The 23,818-nt window shown below is 44.4% G+C and overlaps 3 protein-coding genes across 3 annotated transcripts; 1 reads left to right on the top strand and 2 right to left on the bottom strand.

The window, feature by feature from the left end:
• The first annotated feature begins 463 nt into the window (after nucleotides 1–463).
• On the top strand, nucleotides 464–4,346 carry LOC102921563 (olfactory receptor 13A1-like). Its single transcript, XM_076566944.1, has 2 exons — nucleotides 464–659; nucleotides 2,568–4,346. The coding sequence occupies exon 2, from the start codon at nucleotides 2,639–2,641 to the stop codon at nucleotides 3,608–3,610; it is 972 nt and encodes a 323-aa protein (XP_076423059.1). The 5' UTR covers nucleotides 464–659; nucleotides 2,568–2,638; the 3' UTR covers nucleotides 3,611–4,346.
• A 9,253-nt stretch (nucleotides 4,347–13,599) lies between these two features.
• On the bottom strand, nucleotides 13,600–14,857 carry LOC143272394 (olfactory receptor 13G1-like). The gene has a single exon (XM_076566934.1). It carries the CDS (start codon nucleotides 14,546–14,548, stop codon nucleotides 13,634–13,636), a length of 915 nt encoding a protein of 304 aa, XP_076423049.1. The 5' UTR covers nucleotides 14,549–14,857; the 3' UTR covers nucleotides 13,600–13,633.
• Nucleotides 14,858–22,393: 7,536 nt separating this feature from the next.
• LOC102920963 (olfactory receptor 13A1-like) lies at nucleotides 22,394–23,387 on the bottom strand. Its single transcript, XM_006987606.2, has one exon. The coding sequence runs from the start codon at nucleotides 23,315–23,317 to the stop codon at nucleotides 22,394–22,396; it is 924 nt and encodes a 307-aa protein (XP_006987668.1). The 5' UTR covers nucleotides 23,318–23,387.
• Between the last annotated feature and the right edge of the window lie 431 nt (nucleotides 23,388–23,818).

The following is a 23,818-nucleotide window of genomic DNA, read 5'->3' as shown; positions in this document are numbered from 1 at the left end:
TGGTTTCAGTGTCTGTGCTACTGGTGCTGTATTTAGGAAATGTTCTCCTGTGCTAATGCATTCAGGACTACTCCCTACTTTTTCTTCTATCAAGTTCAGTGTAACTGGATTTCTGTTGAGGTGTTTGATCCACTTGGACTTGAGTTTTGTGCATGGAGTTAGATATGGATCATTTGTAATCTTCTACATGTTGACATCCAGTTTGTCCTTTGGTGTTTTCTTTTCTTTTTTGTAATAAATCATGTGTATGTAGGTGTGTGGACAGATGTCTGGGTCCTCAAATCACTCAATTTATTACATTTCTCTGTTATTTCTTTTTAGATGTATCATTTAGAAATATACAACTTACATTCTATGTAATTAGATTTTATGGATGTGTTATTAAATACATGGAGATAATTAAATCAAATGGCGAAAATTTTTGACAGATTTCAATTTTTTAAAAAAAAATTCTTTCCTCTAGCTCAGCCAAGAGTCAATCTTGATCGACACTTCCTGTGCTTGGACGAAGGTGAATCCTGGAGGTGGGAGTTAATATAACCCATCAGTTTTTAGGAGAGAATTTCAATACTATCAGGAGAGTATTTCAAATTTCAAATGTGGCTGAATTAGCTACCCAGATTGAGAAACTGCCAAGACCATTAAAGGAATTAACTTTTGTAAGTTTGCTTCTCTAGAACCACTAGCTTTGCGAAAGTACATATTAAGTCCTCTAGTAGAGTAGAAAAGGAGAGGGGAAATACAGAATGAGGAGAGAGATGGTCAGGTATAACACTGTAACATGGTTGCAGAAGTGTAAATATGATATTTGAGTGTCTCTAGTCAAAAACGGAGACAGCAATGTTTAAACCTCAACACTTTATTACTAAGTTGGGGAGAATAGAGGTTGTGAGCCATATTATGGAAAACATATGTAAGATAAAATATAATCAAGGAAAATGAAGTATTGTAAGACTGAACAAACACTAGCACAAAGTAGGGGAGTGATGAGCACCACTGTATTCAGTAAGCCTTGGAAAATTTTCACTGACTAATATGTCATGGCTGTGTTCAATCATGAAGAACAATGTCCTTTTACCTTGGGCACTGAAGGAGAGGTGCAAAAGAAAGAATATTTCCAGATAAGTAGTGCTGCGTAAAATTGCCACAGAGGCTTAAGTAGGAGTAGAATGTGTTCACATATGCACTTATGAAGGAACCTATAGAAAAGGCAACTGGGTGATGTCATATGTGTCTTCTATGTCAAGCTATAGAGCTTGATAAGCTGAAGGACTTGGGAGAGTCACTGTGGATTTGGACTTGGGGAAAGAAGGCCACACTCTATACTCCTTGGATGATGGAGGAAGAAACTGGAAATGTTATAAATGACAAGAAGTCAGAAATTGTGAAAGAGTTGAAGACATCAGGAACATGAGGTATAATGTTGGAAAAGCTAGAGTTTCAGGTTTTGAGGACCAGTTACATAATACAGGTGGGAGGATGCAGAACACTATTCTCATCTTGTAGAACAGAATCTTCTAAAGATGCCCTTGATAGCAAGGGCATAGGCTTGAGGTAAGACAATGATTCAGAGAGATGTAGCTGTGCTCCATAGACTAAGCATCTTGAAACACTGTGTAGCAGAGGGTGAGCTTCCACATAAGGTCATTAACAGCATGCAAGGAAAACCTGTGGAGAGTGGCAAAGAATTCAGCTGTTGGATTGATGGCTTTGATGTTGACTATGGTTTGTGGAGACATAAAAGCCATAGAACTACTTTGGATGTACAGGCTCAAGTTTTGAGAAATGATCTCTGGGGCAATAGATTTGAGGTTGGTTAGAGTCAGGACACTATCAACAACAAGAGAAGTCACAGAAATGACGGGCGGTGGTGGCGCATGCCTTTAATCCCAGCACGCGGGAGGCAGAGCCAGGCAGATCTCTGTGATTTCGAGGCCAGCCTGGGCTACCAAGTGAGTCCCAGGAAAGGCGCAAAGCTACACAGAGAAACCGTCTCAAAAAAAAAACCAAAAAAAAAAAAAAAAAAAGAGAAGTCACAGATCATAGAAAATAAAATTCAGAAAATACATGGCTACCTAGTCATGGGGAATAACAATTATGATGTTGACACATGTAATAGAGCACCCACTCCAAATAGCAGAGAAGACAAGGCGACTGAGAAGTCAGGAAGCCAGGTCATAAAGTAAGGTATAAGGACCATCTTAGTGTATAACCATCCAAAAGATGCCATCACGTGCAGAATACTTGCTGTGGAGGTGAGGGGTATAGTCGTGGTTAGGGGTATGGCTGTGTCTCCAAGCACTGTCAGAAGAGCACAGTGCTTTGCGGTGATGGAAAAGTAAAGCATAGGCAGGTCCTGAATGAAGGATGTTCCACTCAATCCACATGTTCAAGAAGACAAGCAAAGAAGAGATGTCCCTCTTGATCCAAATCAGTAGGGTGAGAGTTTCTAGGTAGAAAATTAAAAGCTAGTGAAATAGATGTGGTTTCCAAATGGTGTGGTACAGACAATAAGGAACAAGAAATATTCATGAAAGAAATACATTCACTCCTCCTTTTTCTTACAGCAGAGAATTTTGAGATAATCAAGTTTGAAGATCAGATGTTGAAGTGGTAAATTGTGATATTTTCTCAGAAAATGACAGACACATCAGTGGACCCAATACTCTCCATCAAGATGTCAAGGCCCAACCAAACAGCAGTAACAGAGTTTGTGCTGGAAGGGTTCTCAGAGCACACTGGTCTAAGATTGCTCCTGATAGGCTGCTTCCTGTCCCTCTACACAATGGCTCTACTAGGCAACATTGTCATCATTGCTTTGGTCACCTCCAGCACTGGACTCCACAGTCCCATGTACTTTTTCCTGTGCAACCTGGCCACCATGGATATTGTCTGCACCTCCTCCGTGCTGCCCAAGGCACTAATTGGCCTAGTATCTAATGAAAACACTATCTCCTTCAAGGGGTGCATGGCCCAGCTCTTCTTTCTTGTCTGGTCCTTGTCTTCTGAGCTGCTGCTGCTCACAGTCATGGCCTATGACCGCTACATGGCCATCTGCCATCCCCTGCACTACAGCTCTAGGATGAGCCCACACCTGTGTGGGGCCCTAGCCATGGGTGTGTGGTCCATCTGTGCTCTGAATGCATCTATCAACACTGGTCTGATGACAAGGCTGTCATTCTGTGGCCCCAAGGTCATCACCCACTTCTTCTGTGAGATCCCCCCACTACTCCTCCTCTCCTGCAGCTCCACATATGTGAATAGCATTATGACTCTTCTGGCAGATGCCTTTTATGGAGGCATCAACTTCATCCTCACCTTACTCTCCTATGGCTGTATCATCGCCAGCATCCTGCGTATGCGTTCTGCTGAGGGCAAGAGGAAGGCCTTTTCTACCTGCTCTTCCCACCTCATCGTGGTCTGTGTGTACTACTCATCTGTGTTCTGTGCCTACATCAGTCCTGCTTCCAGCTACAGCCCAGAAAGAAGCAAAGTGACTTCGGTGCTGTACTCAGTGCTCAGCCCAACCCTGAACCCCCTCATCTATACACTGAGGAACAAGGATGTCAAGCTCGCCTTGGCGAGACTCTTGCCCTCTTCCTCACACTAAGTGGAGATGTGCAGGGTGTTATCTTGGCCTGGGCTGTTCCTACACATACCCTCCTGAAAGCAGCCCCATGGAGTGGGGTGTACCTATTATTGTGTTAGAAAACCATTCTCTGATGCAAGGACTGGACAATTCTTATTATAACCTCAAAAAGAACAAAATTCTTAGAAGCAATGTAGAAAATGCAAGCTTTATTTCCTAACAAGTACAAACCATTTCAAAAAGTAATTAAAATTTATCTAAATGGAGATTTCACATTCCTGGACTGGACGATTTTCAGTGGGTGACCGTGGTGATAGTCGCAAAACTAAGCCCTTTCATCCTGTGCCACCCTGTAAACATCACAGGACCTTGTTTAAGAAGTATAGTTAATGAATCTAAACTTCACATGGAGACTTGAGGGGCCAAATGGCCACCTTGTCTTAGGAAGACCAAAGTTGACTGACACAAGATTTCCATTTCACAGCTTCCTTCTGGGCTGTGGTAGTCAATGCTGGTGGCACTGGCATGGAGAAAGAGGCATTTGGCAGAGCAGAGATGAAGCTTAAGTTTCAAAAGTGAACTCACATGTGTATGCTAGCCCGCCTTATTTTTCACAATGATGAGACAAATGAACTGATAGGAAAGACTAATTATTTTCAACAGTTTGGGGATAATTGATGAATATCTATGTACAAAGGGTGAAGCTGGGTGTTTCCTGCACACCATATATAAAAATCAACAATAAAATAGATCTTAGACAAAAATCCAAAGGCTCTTATTTTCATTTAATATATGTTGTCCATATCTGTTCTCTTCTCCCAAGCCCTCCCAGAGCCTCCCTACCTCCCTAAACCAATATCATGTTCTCCCCCATCCCCACCTCAGTTTCTCAAATAAACAAAAACTGAAAATCAAAATAAACAAATGCCAATAAGGCACAAAAAAGCACACACACACACACACACACACACACACACATACACACACACACACACACACACACACATACACACACACACACACACACACCTGTTGACCATCTGGTCCTGGCTGAATCTCTCAAAACTCATTGAGAACAGAAAGGAAGAGTAGAACAGGAAGAGGATAGGAAGAGCAACTGTAGGAAGAGGAAGGGAAGAGCAACTGTAGGAAGAGGAAGGGAAGTGCATATGAGACCACTGCTATGATTTGGTGGGAAGACAACTCAGTGGAGAAAGGGCAGCATCTGCAGCGATTGCTGCTGAGATGATGCTGTATCCTTTTCAGACTGAACACATTCTTCATCAGCTTACTTCTTTATTCTTCTTAAATGCTGTACCACAGCAGGACTTGTGATACAAATCAGGTATGTTGTTTGAATTAGTTCTTAATCCTTGTGGACGAAATACCTTTTTAAAATATTTATTCTGTCTTATGGTTTCAGAGGACTCAGTCCATGGGTACTTGGCTCTTTGTTTTGGCCTATTGTAAGGCAGGGACTCGTGGCAGTGGGAGAATGTGGTGGAGAAGCTTCCTTACATTGTGGTAGCTCAGAACACATATTAGGGGAGAACTGTGTTCAACTGACTTTCTCCTTTTTCTTTTAGTCCTTCCTTCCAATCCCCAGTCCCTGAGATGGTGCTGCCCACATAGAGAGTGGATCCCCTACTTCAGTGAATCCTTTCTGGAAACACTCTCACCTGTATGGACAGAAGTGTCCCTCGGTGATCTCCTAAGTGATTCTGGATTCAGTTGAGGTGACATAAAAGATTACCACCTGTGCATCATTGACCTTGACCCATTTCATCTGTTGGTTTCTTTCACACTGTTGGCTTCATCATAAGTCACAGTTTGTACCACTCTTTCTGTTGTTAGTCTTGTGACTGCTGTGTAAGCTACGGAATCACAATTACCCCAAACACAGATGTCTGAACACCAGCACAATCATGCAATTATTAGTACCAAGGACATGTGTCTCCACCAGATCCCAGTAACCCCAATTAGATCCTGAGAAATGCAAGATAGCTGAAGCAGAAGATGAGGACACCAAAAGAGCTATTATGAATATTTTCAGCGATCGTAATGAGGATAGGGAATAAATTCCTTACTGAAATCTGTGAAAACACAAACAATCACTAAAGAAAACTCAAACTGAGGCAAAACTGGAAATGAAAAATTTGGCAAGTCAAACAAACAAACACCCCTCAAAGTTAAGCCTCACTGGAAGTACAAGAAACGGACGAGAGAATCTCAGGCATTGAAGACAAGATAGAAGAAATGGACACCTCAGTCAAAATATTGAGTGTAGAAAAATCCAGATATAACATATCCAGGTAATCTGGGACTCTATGGAAAGACCAAATCTATGAAGAATAAGAATAGAATAGGAAGAAGAAACCCAGGTACAAGATACAGAAAACATTTTCAATAAAATCATATAGAAAAAATTTCCCTAACCTAAAGAAGAAGGTGCCAATCAAGGTACAAGAACCATATATAACACCATTACACATAATAATCAAAACACTAAATGTACAAAATGAAAAAAAGAATATTAAAAGTTGTGAAGGAAAAAGATCAAGTAACATACAAAGGCAGACTCATCAAAATAACACCTGATTTCTACTAGAAACTCTAAAAGCCAGAAAGGCCTGGACAGATGTTCTACAAACTCTGAGAGATCACAGATGCCATCATATACTACTACACCAACAAAACTTTCAATAATAATTGATGGAGAAAGAATGGCACTCCATGATAAAAACCAAATTTAAGTAGTGTCTATGTACTAGTCCAGCTCCACAGAAGGCACGCGTAGGAAAACTTCAGTCTGAAGAGGTTAACCACACTCAAGAAAATGCAAGGAACAATGATCCCAGATACCAAATCAAAAGTTGGGAGACAACCTACGCCATTCCAACAAAAAAACATAGGAAACAACAAACTGTGCTCATTGATAACTCTCAGCATCAATGATCTCGCTCCCCCAAAAAGACACAAACTAACATATTATATTAGAAAACAGTATCCATCCATTTGTTGTATCAAAGCAACACCTTATTATTAAGGATAGACATCATGTCAGGATAAAGGGGCAGAAAAAGATATTCCAAGCCATGGACAGAAGAAGCAAGCCAGATTTCAAACAAAAACTAATCAGAAGACATAGGGAAGGACATTACATACCCATGGAATGAAAAACCCACCAACAGGTTATTGCAATCCTAAACATTCATGCACAAAGAACAAGGGCACCCAAGTTCATAAACATAACACTGCTACAGCTAAGATCATATATTGACCCTCACACACCTATAATGGGTGGCTTCAACACCCTACTCTCTCCAAAAGCAGAAACTAAAGAGAGAAATTCTGTGAGTAAATGATACCATCAATCAAACACAGACACTCCTCATCTTTCTGACAGCAGGGTACGTTTTGTAGTGATCAAGTATGAAAACCAGACTTGGAAATCATGACCTGTGATCTTTTCGGATTCCTGGAGACTTCACAGCGTGTTGGGTACAGTTCATACTGATGTTGAGCTCCAACCAGACACTGGTGACTGGGTGTCTGCTACAAGGATCTCAGAGCACCCCAGTTTGTCACTTCTAACCAGCTACTTCTTATCCTTGTACACTGTCACTTATGGGAAATGCTGTGATCACTGTTTTGGTCAACTCCATCATGGGGCTTCATAGCCTCATGTCCCTTTTTCTTTGTGGTCTTTCTGGTCCCAGCATCTTAGGCAGCATAGAGAAGGTACAGACAATGTCCATGATGGTCCTCTAAGGGTCTTAGGTTTTTTGTTGGTTTTTTTTTTTTTTTTGGTTTTTCGAGAGAGGGTTTCTCTGTGTAGCTTTGGTGCCTGTCCTGGATCTCACTCTGTAGACCAGGTTGGCCTCGAACTCACAGAGATCCGCCTGGCTCTGCCTCCTGAGTGCTGGGATTAAAGGCATGTGCCACCACCACCTGGCAGGTCTTAGTTTTATACACATAAATTAGAACATATTTCAACTCTCATCAGAAAAGCTTCTTTTTGCAATAGATGGCAATTAGTAGAGACCCATGGCTGGTTGACATGCAGAGACCAAGAGACTGTGGAGTAATATTTAGCTGAAAACTATATACATACTACACACACACACACACACACACACACACACACACACACACACACACACATCATACACACATAAACACACACCAATACCAAGGAAACATTTTAGAAGAGGGGACAAAAAGATTGTAAGAGCTGAAGGTAGTAGATATTTGCAGTGAAGCAGCATTTACCCAGCGAGACAAAGCTGTGGCAACCTTGAACTCACAGCAGTTGTGACTGCATGCTTAAGGCCTGAGAAAGATCAACACAGCCAAATCCCAGCATGAAAAGGCAAAGAGCTCATAAAGACTTATTCCCAGCTGAGGAGCTGCTGCGAGCTGCAAAAATATACAAAGTAGGATTTCAGCTGATTATGACAAAGCTAATACCTGGAAGAGGCCAAGGGCCTTCCAGAGGTCAAGCTGAGGCTCAAGGAGTCTTGGTGATATTTGGCTTTTGATTATCAGCTGTTTCCTGCGATGAGATTCTTGTGTGCTATTGTAGCTTTTCCACCATTTATTGGGCACCATTTCCCCTCTACTAAAGGAATATTTATATATCTGCACTGACAGCTATGCTCAGCCAGGACCCCAGTTCAAGCCTCCCTGTAATTATCGTCATTGGCAGCATCCGGCCAGGTCCACTCCCAGATGGAGGAAAGTACCTCTTCAGAGATACCTCTGTACTCTCTAAGAACAGACTTAAGCATCCAGGCTACCTGTTTGAGAAGGCCTGCTGGATGTGCCAGTTAAGCTTAATGTCCTTCTTTCCCAAATCTTACCTCTAGTTCCAGATCTTCCTTTAACTATCACCAGAGGCATCTAGCTGTACACAGGTTGCCTAGTGACCGAGCACACTTTCCCCCACCCTGCAGAAAAATGGCAGATAGCTTGGACAGATAGGAGCCACAGGAAAAAAGAATACAGTTTTATTTTCTCCCACTGACCTAGCAACTTATAGATTCTTAACATTTTCTACCAATCACATTTAAGATTATAGGTGAGCACATAAGATCCCTCTTCTTAGATATTACCCAAATTTAGCCTTTAGTTAATTCATTAGTCACTTCCCTTTTGGGTTGCAAATGATAATTAACAATTACTGCCCCTCTATGTGATTATCACCCTTCCATTTGATCCTGGAAGCCTGACAATCACTGCCTGAGGAAACTCTTACCTGCCTTTATGACCACACAAGTTTTCAAGCCTGGTGACCTTGCTCAACCAGGGGATTGCTATTGCTTGGGTTTATAACTGGACTCTAGAGAGACTTGCGGGGAATGGAAAGAACAGAGAGGAACAAGGAGGATTTTGTCCAGAGAGAACGTGTGGATGAGATGGAAGATGAGGAAGAGTCAGATGGGGAAGTACTAGTTGGGTAAGAACAAGATGATAAGGACCTAGATGAGGCAGAATTAAGACGAGAGAATTAAGATAGAACTTAGAGGGAGCAGTAGATGAATATAGAGATAAGTCAGGCAAGAAAGGAGCTAAAAGAGAATAGAAGCTTGTAGAGAGAGAACTGACACAGAATAATGAAGTGTATGGACTAAGGAGTTTCGTGTGCATAGATTCATTTCTTTTCATTCAAGATTAATTGTTAGCTGGTTGTAGATTCTTCCCTGACCCTGGGAGAGAATTATTGAGGGGCTGGACCTCCATAGTCCCTGATAAGGAGCTTTGGAAATTGATGGGTACTGGTGGGTGAGAGCCATTTTTCTTCAGGGATATGATCCTGGAGAGGCTACATGTGCTCTAGTAGATGATTCTTGCCCGTGCCCATATATACAGCACTATATAGATCCAGTGACTTTAAAAACAAGGCACATGGTGCCACATACAAACCCAATGCCCAGCCAGACTTCCCACTTTCTCCTCCATAATGCTTGTGGGGTAGCACTAATCTCTAAATGGCACATCTAGATGCCCCTCTCTCCTTCTAGCCCCATGAGTCTCCCTGACTGTCCCATTCAAACCTTCTCCTCAACCCACCAGATCTAGACCAGGTCCCACATCCAGTGCCTTGGCCTAGTCTGACCTTTCCTGCTTGCATAACAACCCATTTTTAGGCTTTTTACAGAACCCTCCATGCTTATCCCCCAATCAATAAGCTCCTCCTCTGCCATGTCCAAACTTTGCACACAGCCAGATCTACCCACACTCCAGTCTTGGATCAGAAAGCACATTCTGTACACCAAGTTGGTGCCCTCTGTCCACCTGACTTCATTCCACCCAAGCCATTTCCAACGCCTAGGCCCAACCTGCCCATCCATGTTCTCTTCTGCTCAATCAGATCTGTCCATATCAGACCCAGAACTAGCAAAACAAGTCCACATGCCAAGATATCATCACAAAATTACCAACAATATGGAAGATCAAGCCAGTATCTTCTCTCCTAACCCTACCTGTCCTGTAGAATATTAGCCATTGCAGATCACCTACAGGAACCCCACAACACAGAACTTTAAAAACAGCAAATGGTTAAAACACAAAAAGGTCTGAGAGGGGAACATACACAAGGGCTGTATCCATACGCAATTGCAGATATTTTCCAATTTCTCTTGCACGCATAGCTATGTTTTCTAATTTCACTAGACTATAGTACATACTTGTAATGAAAATGTCCTGTGTTACTCAGGGGATAACAAAGTGAAAAGCAATGAAACCAGGAGTTACAAGTGTATGCCTCTTGGGGATCCCTGAACTGCATCCCCATGCTTGGAATGGATACGCACCCTAGCAGAGTGCCACCTCTAGACCCGATATTGTAGGGACCACATCCCAACAGACTTCTGTATTCAAATTACCTCTGAAAGCACTTCCTGTGGTTTCTTTCCCACCAAGATCAGGCACAGCTGCATCCTTAGAAGTCTAAACTTTCAATGCTCCCAGACTAGTCTCATCAAGTCTCCACTGACAAAATGCCCATAGGTGTCTTTCACAAACTTCAGAGACCCCAAGTTCAAATTCCAAATTCTTCCATCAGTACCATTCAAAAACACCTTCACACTTTCCACAGGAACATGACGATGCAAATTAAAGAAAAAAAAATAATGAATTGTTCCTTCAATTATCTGACTGGTTCTTCCAAATTTATGTGTAATGATCTAATTGGTGGAAATAATCATTATGTCCCTTGTTTGTTGGGGCAGTCCCTTGATGTATGCTGGGTACCTACCTTGTGCCTAGAGCAGAAATAAGAAGAACAAGACATCGTCTTGCTAACAAAAGCCAATAATGTGCATGAAGAGAATAAACAAAATTGTGGGAGGATGTCTTTAAGTGGACAAGGCAGAGGAAAGGCATTACAGAGGGAGAGACAGGGAGGAGGAATAAATGGAACTTAGGATATTTGAAGCTATATATTTGATGTAAAGTTTAAATGGACTTATACCAGGTGGGATGTTAATTATGTCTTTCCAAGAGCCAATGACTATCTAACAAACAACAGTTCCATGTTCAGGAAAATTTTTGAGTTGCCAGGCAGGGCATTCCAAGCATCTTCTAAAACACTATGTGCTGTTGCTGTTGCCCTGGATTGCCTCTCAAAATTGGAGGGTAAGTCCCTACAGATGAACACATCATACACAATCAGATACAAGATTTGGAGGGATCCAATTGTATCTCACCCAGAAGGCTCCTCCATGCGGAATAATTTTCATAGTACCAGAAGGTGATATACAGGATTGCCAAGGAAGAAAAGCAATCAGTATCTTTCCCACTGTGGTACCTATGAACTACAATAATGAGCAGCATGACAAGATATTCCTAAAGGTACAATTACATCTTGGCAGTAACCAACAGTTGTCTGATTGGACTTACAGCCCACTCAGTAGGACAGAATTCATGCCTGGTACTGTAAACCCAGCCAACTACCTGTGGTTGGACAGGTCACAGACATAGAGGAGAACCTTCCACTGCCACTTTCCCAAACCAATATAAACTCTAACTGCATTCCCACACTTACCTTTATACTCACAGGTATGTGTAGCTCTCACCCCTCATCAAAGCTTCTTTTTGTAGCAGACAGAGGCCAACTCAGAAAGTTACAACTGACTGTGAAGTGCTCAGTCCTAGTGAATACATTTATAACACAACCCCACACCTAAGTCTAGAGGAACATCACAGAAGAGAAAGTGGAAAAATTATGTCCCAGAGGACCAAGGTATTTGCTGCAATACTGTGTCATCTATATAGGACAGGGGAGCTGTATTTACAAGCCCTCAAGAATATGGTTATTTAAACAAGACCTGAACAATGACAGCACCAGTTGACATGCTAACATAGAAAATTGAAATTTGGAGAGCTATAGGAAGTTAGTGACTTCTGAGAGGGAGAATCAGTCTTCCCTGTAGTTAAAAGTTTTCCTCAGGTCCTTCCTGGCCCTGCAGTCGGCAGCTGTTTATAAAATAATCACTCAGAAGCTTATAATAATTAAAACTTCTTGGCCATTAGCTCAGGCTAAATACTGACTAGCTCTTACACTTAAACTCAGCCCATTTCTGTTAATCTATATGTTGCCATGTGGGCCCGTGGCTTTACCTGTGTGCCATTACATGCTGCTCCCTGGATGGCAGGCTGGTGTCTCAGCCTTCCCAGAATTCTCCTTTCTGTTTATCCCACCTATACTTCTTGCCTGTCTAATGGCCAATCAGCTTTTTATTTATCAACCAATCAGAGCAACACATTCACAGCATACAGAATATCCCACAGCACCTCCCCATGGAATAGCCCCATAATTGGCTATCCAGGACCAAGAGGTCAACTCTAAACACATATAAATATCAGAAACATTAATGCCCAACAGGTTGTACTTACATATTTATTCATATATATGTAACAATGATAATAATCAAGAAAAAGGGGCCATGAAGTTGAAAGGAAGTAGGAGGACATAGGAAGGGTTGAAAGGAGGAGGGGAAATGATAAAAATACTATACACATATGTCAGCTTGGAAATAAATTTTCAAAAATTAACTAATTAATTGAATCAACATTGAAAGGAGAAATGAAAACCAAACATTGGAAGGAACACAGGTCAACCAGGAGCAGACAGAGGGGTCAAAAGGCCACCAGAGTTAGTCCATGACCTTGAGACAGCCCAGGCCAGAAGTGAAGATTTGGGTGGGGCATCAAAGGTCTCTGGATTTGCTCCCAAAGTCAGCAGCCCTGAAGGACAACAGCTGTGTTCCCTCCTGTAGTTCCCTTTCTGGCCACACCCTCCAAACCAACAAGCTCCCAAGCTTACACCAGGCCTGCTAGATTTCTCCACAGTGGGAATGGTAAGGCCCAGGACTCCATGAAACATCTTGCTGCTAGCAAACTGTCTGCTGCGGGAACCCTCCTGGGTGAGTGGTAGTGTTGACAGGGAAGCTGCTGACTAGGATTGGTGGTTCACATTGGACAGGATGGAAGGCAAAGGTGGGCCTTCTCTCATCACACAATGTCACAGCACGCCGACAGCATGACAAGAGTCTCCCTGAAAAATCTCTTTCAGAGGTATACTAAAAAGTGGAAGGAAATCAGTTTTTCAGATATTTCACTAACAAGGAAGATCAATGATCCTCAAATGACCAGGCTCCTTGGCATTCTCAAGTTCCCTACCTGTATGCCAGCCACAACCAAGGCTGAGTAGCTTCTGGGATAGAAAGAGAAAGGGGCACAAAGCAGTGTCTACCCAAGGCTCCTGGCTCATGTGACTGCAGCAGAGAGAGTTAGGAATAGGCCACGCCCACGTTTGATGTTGAGGATTCACTTAACTGTTGATGTTCATAGTCCCATGGAAACTCTATGATCCTGAAGGGTATCAAGGGCAGGTCCCAGGGCTTCTCGGTGAAGTGAAGCAGTCAAAGAGTTGCCCCTTCTGGTTTGGCAGGTGTGTCCTCAGGAGAAGGAACAGGGGCCTCTACCAAGCCTGGGACCCCCCAGGAGAGCAGAGCTGAAGGCAGTGGTGGCGGCATGGGCTCAGCTGCAGGACAGAAGTCTCCTAAGAGCAACTTTGACATCCTTGTTCCTCAGAGTGTAGATGAGGGGGTTCAAGGTGGGTGCCACCGAGGTGTAGATGACTGACACCACCTTGTCCTTGCTGAGTGAGTAGCTGGATGAAGGGCGGATGTAGGTGTAGATGACGGTGGAGTAGTACATGGTCACCACGATGAGGTGGGCGGAGCAGGTGGAAAAGGCTCGCCACTTGCCCTCAGCAGAGCGGATCCTCAGGATGCTGGCCACAATAAAACCATAGGAGAGGATGGTCACAGAGAAGTTCCCGACAGCCAGGAACACGTCTGCAGCAAAGGCCATGACTTCATTCAGCTGTGTGGGAGCACAGGAGAGCTTCAGCAGTGGGGGGATCTCACAGAAGAAGTGCTCTATCACATTGGAGCTGCAGAATGGCAGCCGCAGCATCAGGCTTGTGTGCACGCTGGTGTTCGTCAGGCTGATGGCCCAGACGAGGCCAGCCAGGAATGCACACACCCTGGGGCCCATCCAAGCACTATAGTGCAGGGGACAGCAGATGGCCACAAAGCGGTCATAGGCCATAGCTGAGAAGAGCAGAAGCTCTGCCCCCAGTGACCATGTGAAGAAGAAGAGCTGGGCCATGCAGCCCCCATAAGAGATGGTCCTCCCCCCGACCATGCTGTCCAGTAGCTTGGGCAGGATGGTTGAGGTGCAGAGGATGTCCACCACAGCCAAGTTGACCAGGAAAAAGTACATGGGGGTATGTAGGGCTGGGCTGGCACTGATTGTCACCATAATGAGAAGGTTTCCTGAGATGGCAGCTGTGTAGAGGCAGAGGAAGCTGAGGAAAAGTGGTACCTGAAGATGAGGCATTTCTGAGAATCCCAGGATGAGGAACTCAGTGACCAGCGTCCCGTTCATCACAAAGCTGAAGAGGCCTCAGGATGCAGGGGCAATGAGTTTTTTTGTGGCAGCTCTGATAGTGTCTGGAGAGGAAATACATGCTCCAGTCCCAGTTTGGGCTAATGACCCACCCCAGGTGTGTTGAGGCCCATCCAACTCTCAGACTTCCTGGGGTAAAAACAGAGCAATGTGCCACCCAATGCTGCAGGTATCTTTCTAGATGTAGGACTTCTAGGAGACTGATGTGGCCACTCATAAACCTTGGAACTCAGGGTATTTCTCCATTGGGAGGATCCTTTCCCCAGGCTTCAGGGAGCATGGAGCATGGCCAGGAAAACCCCAGAGGTGGAAGGCTGTGTGTTCTGGTAGCAGGGAGAGCTGCGGCTCCCTTCTGTTCAAGGGCTCAGACAGTGGGTGGGGGTGGGGAGGAATGAGGAAGATGGCAGGTGACTCTCACCTGGTCATATTAGACAGCATCAACCACTGTCTTCAAGGGTGACCAGTACACTCACCTATACCAATCTCAGTCATTCAGCTGTGTGTCACTGGAGCTGGGGGTCAAGGGCTCTACAGTAGGGCACCAGGCACACTGAGCCCTGCCTCACCCCTACCCGAGGCAGCCACACACTTGCCTGAGTTAAAACTGCAGCTGAGTTTAGAAAAGCCTTGAACAGAGTGTGCCTGGATGCAGAGTGCCAACTTCCAAGAGATGAGGAAAGAGCAGACTGTGTGACTTCTCCTGTAAACTGTTGCTTAAATTTAGGAGTACTGGAGCTCAAAGTTTACATTTGCAAATATAATCTACTAAATTATCCTCATTTTTAAAGAGCATTGTTATTTTCATGTGCCAATATACAGCAGTATTGTAAGAAACTATTCCTTGGTTTGGGCTTAGACATCAACTCTCCTACTTGCCTCAGGCAATGTTTGGAAAGTGGATGAACTACCTGAATATTACAACACTGTGTCCCTGTAGGGGTGGCCAGATGTTAGCAGACCACATCACCCATGGTGTGTTTTTCCTGTCACAAGAGATGCTATACAGTTCAACGTGAGATCTGTGACATGGATACAAGGAAAAAAAGAAAAAGATGTGGGGATAGGAAGACAGAGACATAAGCAGAGGGACAGGAAGACAGTGAGGCAAAGATAAGCAGAGAGACAGTACAAAACTCACATGATAAGCATGGAGAATGAATCTTCCCAGGCGTCCTCTCCAGAAATTTGCTTCTTAGGATCTCTCTCTCTCTCTCTCTCTCTCTCTCTCTCTCTCTCTCTCTCTCTCTCTCTCTCTCTCTCTCTCCTGAACTTCATTAGGACTAGATTAAGTTTAAAACATTTAAAGAGCATATGGTGACATCTCCAAGTAAAGAGGGGACATTAGGATGTCTGTGTGAGGACCATGGGCCCTGCATCCTCTATAATAGAAGAGACAAGGCTCACAGGGGGAAATCAGGCCCTGAGGGGCCAATTAGGCACAACCACAGTGGCATCTTGAGCAGGACTGGCTGGGGAGATGACCAAGCCTCTTCTCAGGCAATGCAGCACACACTTGGTGGGACCCTTTACCCGAGGGCTGCTTCTCTGCCCCGCCGCCCAGGCACTTGCTGTCTGTCAACATCACAGTGACAGCAGAGGCCCAAGGGGACGCTCAGGCAGACCAGATGTGTGCCTTGAGCCAGTTCTCTCCCCAGACCACGATTTCTTCCAGTCTCAAAGAGTCCCTCGGTCCAGATAGAAAGAAACACTTGAGAGGCCAAGGCCAGAGCACTTTCCCAGTCCTATTGGCTGTCCTCTGGCACAGATTGTGACTGCTCACCACAGTTTTCTCTGCTCTAAGTGGTAATGTCCTCAGGCTGGTGTAGTTGTCAGAATTCTGCTCTTTGGTGTCCATTTTCCTCACCCAGTGAACAAGAACAAACTTTGCCTAAGCACAGTAACATCTCATCCCAGACCAGAAGTCATCCTGCCCTTAGCAAATGGTGCTGTACTAGTGTTGGTCTGGGTCTAGGAGGCTGCCCCAATCCCAGAAAGGTCACATGACTTCTGTGGCTCTTCAGGGACTCAAACCAGTTTATGTTGCAACATGGCTAGCTGGTTCTTCTATTGTCATGGCAACCTACTGGACATCTGGGTTAGCCAGGGCACCTCTCCAGGTTGGGACTGGATCTTGACATAAACTCATTTTGCCTCGGTAACTGAATTCATGCCTTAACTGTCTTCTTGGATTCATGGGCATAATCACACCTCACTGAGCTGCTTGTAGGAATAAAGACTTGTGTATTAGTCCATCACCTTCCTCCAGCCCTTCCCTGCTTCTGCCTCCTCCACATTCTCCACACTACCAACAATTACTGACATGCATACACTGAATCCTGTGCCCCAGTGCACAGAATTCCAGCCTGTGGTCCGGCCATCTGTGTGGTCAAACAATTTCAGGAAACAGTGCTGGGCTTGCCTCAGCAAGGTCCACCCCACCCTCCAAGCCAACATGAGGCATGGCCAGCACAGTGAGGGGGAGACCGCATTGTGTACACAAGCTTTAGTTATTCCTTCCAAATGCTCAGCTTCCTCCCAGATCTGTGATCAAGGCTAGGACTGAACCCCCATACCATGTCATTGTATGTTGAGACCAAGATGCCTTATCAGATATTTCACAAAAGCCCATCAGCTAGTTACAAGACCCCAGTACATAAGACCATGAGGAGTTTTTTGTATTTATGTCATAGCCTTTTTCTTTTATTGAACAATCTCTGTCCATGCTGATTAGAGGAAACCATTTGGGCATTGGCTTTTCATGACATGCTTGTGTTAATGAGAGAGAAGACAGGAGATGAAGTGTTCAGAGTTGGCCCTAATCACTGTGAGAAGGAGATGAATCAGAAATCAGCCTGCCCTCTTCTTGTCAGCTCTCTGTGCCCAGGATGTACCATCATCACCCAGGGAACCGGCTAGGAGTTGGTTTCAAATCCACAGTCCAAACAGAGCCTGCCATAGTAAAAATGAAATCTGCCTCAAGGTGGAGACACGCCCTTGTTGCCTCCCTTGGGTGTTAATCCAGCTGGCCAGGTCAAGGACCTGGCTGAGTGGCATTGGGGTGGAGGGTGTCACCCTTAGAAAGGTGGGTTCACCTTAATATACTTTCTGTCCTAGGAGTCTCTCCCCTAGTGCAGCCCATGGAGGCTGCCATGAGGCTTGGCTACATCTGAGTCCTACCTTTCTGAGTCCTGATTCCAAGGGACAGAACTATTCCTTTTCTTTTCTCCTGTCTTTTTCTTTCAGGTGCTGGACAGAACATGCCTTTAAACTCCCTAACACTTTCAGGCTTCCTCACTCTCTTTCAAGCTCTGCTGCCCATCTTGTGGCTGTCTGCTACCATGTGACAGACCTTCCTTCAGGCTGATTTTCATGCGTGGATTATTTTCCCTTTCTTTTCTCCATTCCTTTCCTCCAGGGCAGTCACAAGAATTAGAGCTGCTTGCCCTGGATTTTTCTTTAATTCCCTCACACTTTAGGCCTTCTTCCTTTCTTTCTAAACAATCCCCCTAGCCATGTGGCTGACCTCCGAGGTGGTTTGGTTGTCTTGTTTTATTTCAAACAGAATGGCTCCATCCCACCTTCCTGTCCCCATCAGTTTCCTCTGGGCAGCTGCAAGATTTATAGCTCGCCTGAACCCGAGGGTTTTCTTTTCTGCTCTAATAAGTTGTCCTTGCTCTTCTCTGTGAGTCAGCTCTTAAGCTGATATTTTAATAAGACTTGGAACCCAAGAAGGGACCCCAATTTTCCAGATATTATATGATGGCTCCCCCCAGCAAGTATGGCCTCCTGCAGTATGGCCTGACACATCCATTTCCACCCTGAAGCAAGGTGGCTTTGATAGCCCATAGGAGAGCTTGGTCTACAGTAATGGCAATGAAATAATCAGAACAACAGAGCATGGAGTGAGATCTATGGTAATGGTGATGGGGTTGTTGACATTCTCCACTGGAGAACAGAGGTCACAAGATGTTCTCCTGAGAATCTAAGCACCATTCTTTCCTGTCCATTTGTATAAAAGCTTACAAATGCAAAGGTATATAGATACTAAAAATGAGCAGGGGTGGGACTTTTGATTAATGCAGCTGCCCATAGAATCATGAATTCACCAAGCTTGACTTGACAGAATCTTCCTTTGGTCTGTCAGTCCTTTGAGTATTTAGAATATGTAGATGATGCTTTAACAGTCTCTCCAGGAAAGTCACACCACATCTCCTGTAACAAATATTCAGTCCAGTCTGCCACCATACTGCCCTCAGTACATTCAAACTTGTCTGGTCTCAGAAGCTAAAAAGGGTCCTGCCTTGTTAGTACTCATGTAGGAGAGCCTACCATACAGAACAACACCATAGACTCTTGTCTTAAGGTTATTACATTACATGTCATATGCAGAAGAACACAGATAAAGTAAGGTTTCTTATTAGGACAAAAGCTAACAGGAAAAAAAGCAACAATTTTTGAGTCTGAAGGAAAAAAATGTCACCCAGATTTCTATACACAGCAAAATTACCTTTCAAAAATGAAGAAGAAATAGGCACAGGAAATAGAGTTAGATATCTAAATTAACAACTGCGCATTTTTTTCAGGTTTGCAGAATAAAACATAACCAAACTACAAAAGCATAACCATTCATGTTGCCTGCAAAAAAATATATAAAATATAGAGATACAATTAGGCTGAAAGCAAAATAATGAAAAAATACACCATACTAACAGTCCAATGAAAACTGGAGCAACTAACTGTTTTCATACAGTGTCAATCTCAGAGCAAAAGTTAGTAGCATGAATAAAAAAAACTTACTTTATGATTTTAAAAAGGGCTAAAATAGAGCTAGAAGCAGTCATTGTGACAGAAAAACTTATCTAGGAGCACAGCTTTTAATCACATGAAGAATACCAATCTAACTACAAGAAAAGGTAAACTAGTTTATTACAGTGGGATATTTTCATCCTCTCAGTAACAAACAGAACAAGGAGACAGACGTCAGTGAGGACTAACAGCCTTCTGACCAGTGAGACCTCCACAGTGCTGCCCCCCCCACAACCACAGCAGGATACAGCGTCTTTTTGAGGCCCCTTGGGACTTTTACCCTGTACTAGGCCATAAAACAAGTCTCAACACGTTTAAATGATATAAAGTATGTTGCAGAACTAAAGTCAATTTTAAGTGCCAGCACTTATCTACTAAGCCAGGGTTTCCTGATAAGATCAGTGAGAAATGAAAACCAGGTCAGGATGGAGGGGTCTCAGTAAGACTGAGGCTGAGACAAGTTTATTGCAATCCATAAAGACTTATAAAGATTAATCAAGCAATATCAGACTTTTTATCTCCTTATCAGAAGCAGAATACATTGGTGGTTACCAGGAAGAATAAATGTAATTGCCAGGATACAATGATGTTTTCAAGTTATACAGAGCACTCAGGTTTACTAAGTACTAATAGTTCTGTCAAGCTTCTGTGTGCTTCACTGATTTCTAGGGAACACAGAGAAACAGAAGGCAGCCTGAATGCTTCACTGCCTGAGGGAGTGCCTCAGTTTCTCAGGAACTGAAAGGCACACAGTGCCCAGGAGCCAGACTGAAAAACCTATATGCTGTGGTTTGTACACTGTAAAGATTTGTCACTCGAATCAGTTTAATAAAATGCTGACTGACCAGTAGCCAGGCAGGAAGTATAGGCGGGTGACCGAACTAAGAATGGTGGCAAGAGGAAGGGTGGAGTCTGGAGTCATCAGCCAGATAGATGCAGAGGAAGCAAGATGAGAATGCCATACTGAGAAAAGGTACCAAGGCACATGGTTAAACATAGATAAGAATTATGGATTAATTTAAGTAGAAGAGCTGGTTAGTAATACGCCTGAGGTACTGGCTGAGCCTTTATAATTAATATTAAGGCTCTGAGTGGTTATTCAGGAACTGGTGGGCAGGAGAGAACCATCTGTTTACACCTATGACACATGCCTCTCATGGTAGCTAGACCAAACCAGCTCTATGATTCCTTGCAGTCAGTAACAGAGCCAGCTGGGAAATAACTAAATATTTAGAAATTAAGTAATGCCTCCCTAAGTAACTCATCAAATAAGAAATCAAAAGGGGTGTTGGTGAAAATGAAATTAGAACAAAAATGTGGAGTAGTAGTTAGGAGGGAGTTTGTAGAATGGCCCTCTGTTAAGCTGTTAAGAGCAGTTATTGTTCTTACCTTACAGATGACCTGGGTTCTATTTCCACACCCACTGGCTGGCTGGCAACCATCTGTAACTCCATTCCAGGGGCTCCAACATTCTCTTCTGACCTCCAACAGCACCAGACATGCTTGTGGTACACATACATACATGAAAGCAAAAACATTTGTGCACATAAAATAAAATTAATAAATCAGAAACTAACACTGTGCTGTGAAAGAGGATACATGCAAAAGAATGTGTGCTATGTGATCCCATTTGTACAAAGTTCTATAACACACAAAACTGACCTATAGCTGAAATATCAGAACAGTGATGACCTCCAGAAAGGACAGTGATGATCTCAGGCCCGACAGGCTGAGCAGTCCTGAAACACCCTAGCTTGAAGGCTACCATCTCCACTCTCCAGACTCTTGGGTTGCACAGTTATATGTATGTGCCAAAACTCAGTAAATGATACCCTAACCCATGCATTTCACTGTCTGAATTTTACTTTAAGAACTCTAAACCAGAAAAACCTATAAACAAATGATGGTCTCTGATATGAATATGAACGTATTTAAGGAAGAATAAATTCATGTTTGCAGCTTGCTTTGAAATGAGTAAAACAGATGGACACATGGGTAAATAAGTTAGGACACAGATATCGAGCAACAACTCAACAGTAGAGCAGTGGTGATAAGCACATAGGTGGCCTGCTAAATCCTGTCCAATTCACTATGCTTGAGCTCTTTCAGTAAGATGCTGTGGATGTTAAAACCCCGGGCACAGGGCAGAAAACACACCTCAGGAACAATTGTGTAGAGCCAGTGAGATGCCTCAGCAGACAAAAGCGCTTGCTGCCTAGCCTGACAACCTGAGTTCAAGTCTAAGAGCCCACTCGGTAGAAGGAAAGAGCTGGTTCCTTGTAACCTGGTCTTCGATCCCCACATGAACAAACAGTTAGCAAAGAAATTAAGGTCTTCAAAACCAGATACACCAATGGGTTCGGAGGAGAGGCACAGAGGCAGCTGGACATTTGGACGTTGCTGCCAACAGCACTGAATAATACAGGGTTTATCACAGTCCAGAGCAAATCACCTGGAGGAGAGAAGAGAGTCCAGGAGGATGCTGTGGACAGCAGCATCCAGAGGCCAGAGGCAGAATGAACTCTGAGTCACAAAGCAGAGGCTTCTGTCCAAACTAAGAAAAGGCTGGCGTCCTCTGCTACGACCGCAGAGCTTCCCAGCTGAAGAGGAATAAATAGTCAACTCACCCCTTCCTGAGCATCACTAGTATGGGAAGCAGATTGCTTGTTCTCTCTCCTCTCAGCGGTGCGGAGATCATGAAGCCACCAGACACAGTTCTCCTCAAGTCTATACGGTGAGGAGTTAGTCCAATGTCAGGGTCTGGATGACTTTCTCCAACATAGGATACCAAAATCCCCTGCACCAGAGGCACCAGGCTATAGACATGTAGCACGCCCCAAACCTGGATGCCACTGACAGAAGGAAATGGCCAGTGGCTCCTCCAAGAGAGGCACATTACATGCACATCTGTCACACAAATTGTCTTTCTGCTCCTTGCCGCGTTATCAGATTCTCAGTCATATGTTCCAACTAATTCATCAACAACTAGATCAAGCCAAGCCAGTGTTTTCTACCTCCTCAACAGACACAGGGAAACACCTTCCTGAGGGCCACTTTGACATCCTTATTCCTCAGAGAGTAAATGAGGGGGTTCAGGGTAGGGCTGACGGCAGTGTACAATAAGGCGACCAACTTGCCATTTTCCAAGGAGGATCCAGAGCCAGGCTGCACATAGGTGTAGATGACAGTGGAGTAATACAAGGTGACCACCACCAGGTGGGCAGAGCAGGTAGAGAAGGCACGCTTCTTGCCCTCTGCAGAGCGGATGCGCAGGATGCTGGCAATGATGAAGCTGTAGGATATCATGGTCAACAGGAAGTTGACCACGCCAAAATAAACATCTGCGATGACAATCATGATGTTGTTGAGGGTGGTCGGGCTGCAAGACAGCAGTAGCAGTGATGGGATTTCACATAAAAAGTGACGAATTTGGTTGGGGCCACAGAAATCGAGCTGTGCCATCAGGCCAGTGTGCACAGATGTGCTGACCGCACTGATGAGCCACACACTGCCCGCGAGCAGGACACAGACGGGCCAACTCATCAGCATGCTGTAGTGCAGTGGACGGCAGATGGCCACATAGCGGTCATAGGCCATGGCAGTGAGCAGCAGCAGCTCAGCCCCCAGAAACCAGGTTAGGAAGAAGAGCTGGGTCATGCATCCCTTATAAGAGATACGGCTGCCCTTACCCACCAGACCCTCCAACAGCTTGGGAAGAACAGTGGATGTGCAGACAATGTCCAACAGGGCCAGGTTTGCAAGGAAGAAGTACATGGGGGTATGAAGACTTGGATTCAGGCTGATGGCCATGATGATGAGGGTGTTTCCTGCCAGAGCCAGGATGTAAAGAATGAAGAAAAAGGCCAAGAAGAAAACCTGGAAGCCGGGGTCCATGGAGAATCCCTGCAGGACAAACTCTACCACGGCCGTGTAGTTGTTCATTGCCGTTTGAGAATGAGTCCCTGGGGATCACTGTGACACCGCTGGGTGTAGCAGAGGAGACACGGGGTGTAGAGAAGCCATCATCTCACATAGGGTCCAGCCATCTGCGACTAGGAATGCTTGTCATGGGCACCGTTGCTCTAGAAAGCACATAATTAAAAGGATGATGTCATCTCTCAACACGGTGCAGATTCTGAACTCTCCACTCTGCACACAATAGACCCAGAACCTGTCTGTGGTGGTCAGTTTCAATCTGTGGCCTCTGTTCACTTTGACACTGATCATGTCCTATGATACCCTGAGACCTGGAGTTCCCATTAACATATATGCCCGACTGCTAAGGCATACCAAGGGCCAATCTGGTCCCCATCACAGGCTTTTTTGGACCTAGAGATGACCAGCCTTATCAAGGGGTGGGCCAGGCTTCTCAGAGGCAGGCTGCAGAACAGTTCTGGAGAAGCATGCTTGGGGGTCTAAAGGGGTTTAGAGCATGGAACAGTT

Source organism: Peromyscus maniculatus, chromosome 1 (assembly GCF_049852395.1).
Source record: "Peromyscus maniculatus bairdii isolate BWxNUB_F1_BW_parent chromosome 1, HU_Pman_BW_mat_3.1, whole genome shotgun sequence".
Taxonomy (NCBI): domain Eukaryota; kingdom Metazoa; phylum Chordata; class Mammalia; order Rodentia; family Cricetidae; genus Peromyscus; species Peromyscus maniculatus.
The sequence above is the reverse complement of the archived record's forward strand: the minus strand, read 5'-3'. Positions and strand labels throughout refer to the sequence as shown.